This window comes from Bombina bombina, chromosome 1, assembly GCF_027579735.1.
Source record: "Bombina bombina isolate aBomBom1 chromosome 1, aBomBom1.pri, whole genome shotgun sequence".
Taxonomy (NCBI): domain Eukaryota; kingdom Metazoa; phylum Chordata; class Amphibia; order Anura; family Bombinatoridae; genus Bombina; species Bombina bombina.
The window spans coordinates 1,071,847,263-1,071,851,847 of record NC_069499.1 but is presented as its reverse complement, the minus strand read 5'-3'; the positions used below and the strand labels follow the sequence as shown (position 1 = coordinate 1,071,851,847).

At 34.7% G+C, this 4,585-nt stretch overlaps 1 protein-coding gene across 1 annotated transcript; it reads right to left on the bottom strand.

Moving 5' to 3' along the window:
* Window positions 1-2,097: 2,097 nt before the first annotated feature.
* Window positions 2,098-3,893, bottom strand: LOC128641150 (putative nuclease HARBI1). Its single transcript, XM_053693720.1, has 4 exons — window positions 3,816-3,893; window positions 3,454-3,532; window positions 2,284-2,588; window positions 2,098-2,194 (listed from the first exon to the last, which is right to left on the bottom strand). The coding sequence occupies exons 1-4, from the start codon at window positions 3,835-3,837 to the stop codon at window positions 2,190-2,192; spliced, it is 411 nt and encodes a 136-aa protein (XP_053549695.1). The 5' UTR covers window positions 3,838-3,893; the 3' UTR covers window positions 2,098-2,189.
* Between the last annotated feature and the right edge of the window lie 692 nt (window positions 3,894-4,585).

Here is a 4,585-nt window from a genome sequence, read left to right as displayed (position 1 = left end):
ATTTGAGAAGGATACAGAGCCAAATGGACATCCATAATGCCTCACTCGTCCGCCTGGCAGAGGCAGTGGAGAGGCTCGCGGATAGGCCCCAAACTCCATCCCCCCTTGCATCCTCTGTCATCTCCCTGCAGGACCCTGAATCCCGGTTATTAGCCTCACATTCAGCTGGTGGGCGTCGCACAAGACGCCACACTGCCCCCCTAAGTACCTCTCCTCCAAAGTCAAAATCCCGCCGCAAGAATTAATTAATATTCTTTTTTTTGCACCCAAGATATATCATATCTAATTTTTGCACTAAAGCACTTTTTTAAGTGCGATTTTCATCTCATAAATATGCATCCATTTTTCTAATCCAAATTTGAACATATATCTTAATATTATTCTAATAGCTGTTTATCTGCTAAAAATGAACAGCTTTATTCATTTTTATTTCACATGATGTCAATTAATATGCAGGTGTACATTGTTGATAAATTTATGTGTCCTTTTATTGAGGATATCATATTATGCCGTTTAAGAATACTTGGGGATACGTGTCTGAAATTTATACAGTATATGCTATCTAACATTAGTCAACGTGACATGTGTAAATGTTATGATTTATATTCCACAAGCATATGTTGTTTGCTCCTTCAGATGAAGCTAATAAGGGTTATACAGTTATAGAAGAGTTGAAAAGTAAATACTCCTTCCTGTTTGTCAAGATTATTATTCAATATTTAGAATAATTAGATAAATGTATCTTTATGATATTTAAGCACTGGTGTATACACAACATATATGTGATTGCCATGATATAGAGGTGATTAATACATTTTAATTGACATCATATGAACAGACACAGACTCTCCCTGGGACCAATGCACAATGCACTTTTAAATTGTTTCAATAACTCCATGTTAAAGACAATACTTCATATCTCTTGAAGTATGTAATATTAAGCACTTATGTATTTTGGTTAATAGTCTAAATATTGCAAATGTATTATCTGCTTTAGCAGACATGACATTACATATATTTTATAAATATTAGTACTATGACACATTATAACTTTAATGTGTCATCGTTTTGTATTGAATAAATATGATTTTCACATTGAAAATTACATTTGAATGAGGGTAAATCTGTAATAATAAAACTCATCTTCATGATAAAAAATTATTTCCTTTGACTTATTTTTCTATATTATTTTCTATGAGGTAACCATGCCATTCAAGTGTGCAATCTCAGGGGATTGTATGTATTGATAATGTATCTTTATTTTAAGGATTATATTATATCTGGATTTGTCTCTTTGAAATGAGCATCTGATATATTTCTTAAAGGGATAGCCTATTCAAAATAAAACTCATGAATTAGAGCATGCAGTATTTATATACTTAAATATGTAATCCTATAATCTATTTTACTTCATTATCATCTGTAATTTACTAAAACAGGAATGTTAGCTTAGGAATCTACCCATTTTGAATCTGCACATGGGGAGCGCTTGATGATTGTTGTCTAAATGTAGGCAACAATCAGCAAGTGCACCACAGGTGATGAACATTAAATGGAATGGCTCCTAAACTTAAATACATGATTGAAATAAGAAACATAAAAAATTAAATTGATTATGAGTACATATGTAAGTTGATTGGAATTGAATGGTTTATCTGGTTCATTAATGTTTTATTGTGAACACACTCTTCCTTCTTTTTTTTTTTAAAGTGACATAAATTCCATTATTTTGCTAAAACATATATATTTAAAAGCAAATCTAATATATTTATATTCTTTATAGTTCTTAATATTCTTAGTATCCTTTGATTATAGTTTTATTTAGGTAAGATCAGGAGCAGCATAGAACCTATGTTGGAGCTGTTTATTGTTGCCAACATACAGTATATATCCTGTCTGTCATTGGTTCACCCATGTACTCATTTTTATTAACCAGGAGTGCATAGCTGCTCTTTAAATAATTATACCAAGAGAACAAAGTAATATTTGGAATATAATTAAAATGATATTTTAGATAATTATGTTATACATAAATCATAAGATGAATGCATTGATTAGTACATAGCTGGAAATAAAGAAACATTCACCATGACTATATTTGAGTAAAGTATACATTTATTTAGGGAAAATGTGGTAAATATAGGGATGAGGAGAGAGGGAGGGGAGTGGTATTCCATTTCTGAGAATCTTCAATCTGTAAAACATTAAAAGAAACAAATGTGTATTATTAAAAAACATAATCATAAATAACTAAAAGGTCTCATTACAATACTATAAAAATACCTGAAAAGAAATCTTGAATAGTTGCAGATCTCTCCAAATGGGCATTGAGGGGTTGGGGATGATTAATTTCATCAGGCTCAAAGATTTCACCTGGGGGCTGTGGTGTTGGAAGTAAGTCGTTCAACATCCCATGCTCCTGTGCCATGTTGTGTAGACAGCAACATGCCACTATGATTTTAATAGCTTTTTCCGGACTGAATTGGAGATCCCCCCCCCCTGATCTGTCCAGGCAGCGAAAGCGCATTTTTAGAACACCAAACAGTCGTTCTATTATAGCACGTGTTCGGATATGTGCTTCATTATATCTGTATTAAAAGAACAAGAAATATGATTATAATATATAATGTGAAGACAAATCAAATACTAATGAGCTAACTACATTCCTGTTTTGATCTTATAAATCTTTAAACCTTTTTATATATATATATATATAAATATATTTATATTCAAGCAGAGAGATTTATAAATGCTTCACTGATAATAGATGATTTGTATTTTGACTGTCCCTTTAAAGGCACTCAGTACAACATTGTTATGTCTGTGATAGTGATATATACACACACACGAGATAATCAAGCAACAAATGTATGTGCACAAACACAGATATATAGCTTAACCCTTTCGTGACAGGGTTAAAGTGCCTACATCGGAACAACTGTTCCGATGTAGACAAATTGAAACTACGCGATCGTGCATACGATCGCGAGATTTCAATTATTGGATCGCATCTGGGGGGCGTCCCTACAATCCTAGGAACGCCCTCCAGACCGCGATTAAATCCCTGAAGCACAGAAGGCTTCAGGACAGCCGTTAGTTATGACGTTCCATTCCGTCATAACGGCTTTAAAGCCCAGTCTAATTATGACGGAATGGAACGGCATAACGGCTTTAAAAGGTTAATATAGGGACAGGAGCCCCGAAACGTTGCTCAATAAAGGTGCTGTTGCTCCACATAGAGTGCTACCTGTGTGTTCTATTTCATTACATTTACTGGGACTTTGGAAAAGGAGGTCCTCCAGGTTTGCACCTACATTCACCCAAGAGTGATTTAAAGGGACATTCCTATGAAGTGTGTACTGGTCCTACTTTTCTACAGATTATAGTGAGCATTTTGCAAGGCACAATCAATATTTCTGACACACAAGAGCAGAAAATAAATATATATTTTACCTTAATTCAGCAGGCCCAACTACCTGGTTCTCTTTCAATGGTGTCCAAATCCATTTTTTAAGAGGATATGCAGAATCTGCTAAAATATGAATGCATAGATATACAGTATATATATATATATAGATATAGATAGATAGATAAACACACATCTTTCCATAAAGCAATGTATGACATAAAATAATGTTATGCATATGTCTTACTATGACATAGTTAATATATATCTTTTAAATGATTAACAATTTATTTATTTAATCAATTTCACCCCCTTAGACACATACATAAAGGATTATAAAGCAATGAAAAAATAAAATGTCAAAATATTGAACACATGAAGGCATCATAATATATACATAAACACTTACCGAGGAGATGTCCTTCAGGCATTTGATTTGTCTCAAACAATCTCCATACACCAGAATTCCTAAGGATGTAGGCATCATGACTACTTCCTGGGAACCCTGCCACGACATTTAATATGCGCATGTTTGCATCACATATAATCTGCACATTTAAGGAGTGGAAGTGTTTCCTATTTCTAAATATTATCTCCCTGCGCACAGGGGGTCTTAGGGCAATATGAGTGCAGTCAATGGCCCCAAGGACATTGGGTATGCCACCTAAAAGAAAAAAGTCCCTCTTAACATCACGCCAACCTCTGGGTGATGTGGGGAAAAAAATAAATTTTCTGCAATTATCATAAAGTCCATCAATAACTTTTGAAAGATGCTTAGAAAGAGTGGACTTATGCACCCCAGTTACAATGCCCCCTGTCACCTGAAAGGATCCAGAAGCCAAAAAATGAAGTGCCCCTAGTAGTTTGGTCATTCCAGGGACAGCCCTGCTTGAATAGCCCTGGCTTTCCAGCCTATCTTGCAACAGGGCATATAACTGATATATTTTCTCCCTGTTGAGCCTGAAACTTTCAAACACCTGCTGCTCATTCAGGGTTTCTATATCCAGCCTCACTCTGGGGATGTCAGGCCTACGCTGTCTAACTTCAGCATTGTCAGCTTCTCTCTCACCCTGCATTTTGAAATATCTGTTCTGAGGTTAGGCTAGGTGTGGTGTTTTTTTATAGCTGTGTGTTGCTTGTTAACATATGTGAAACTGGTGATTGCAATGAATAACATGG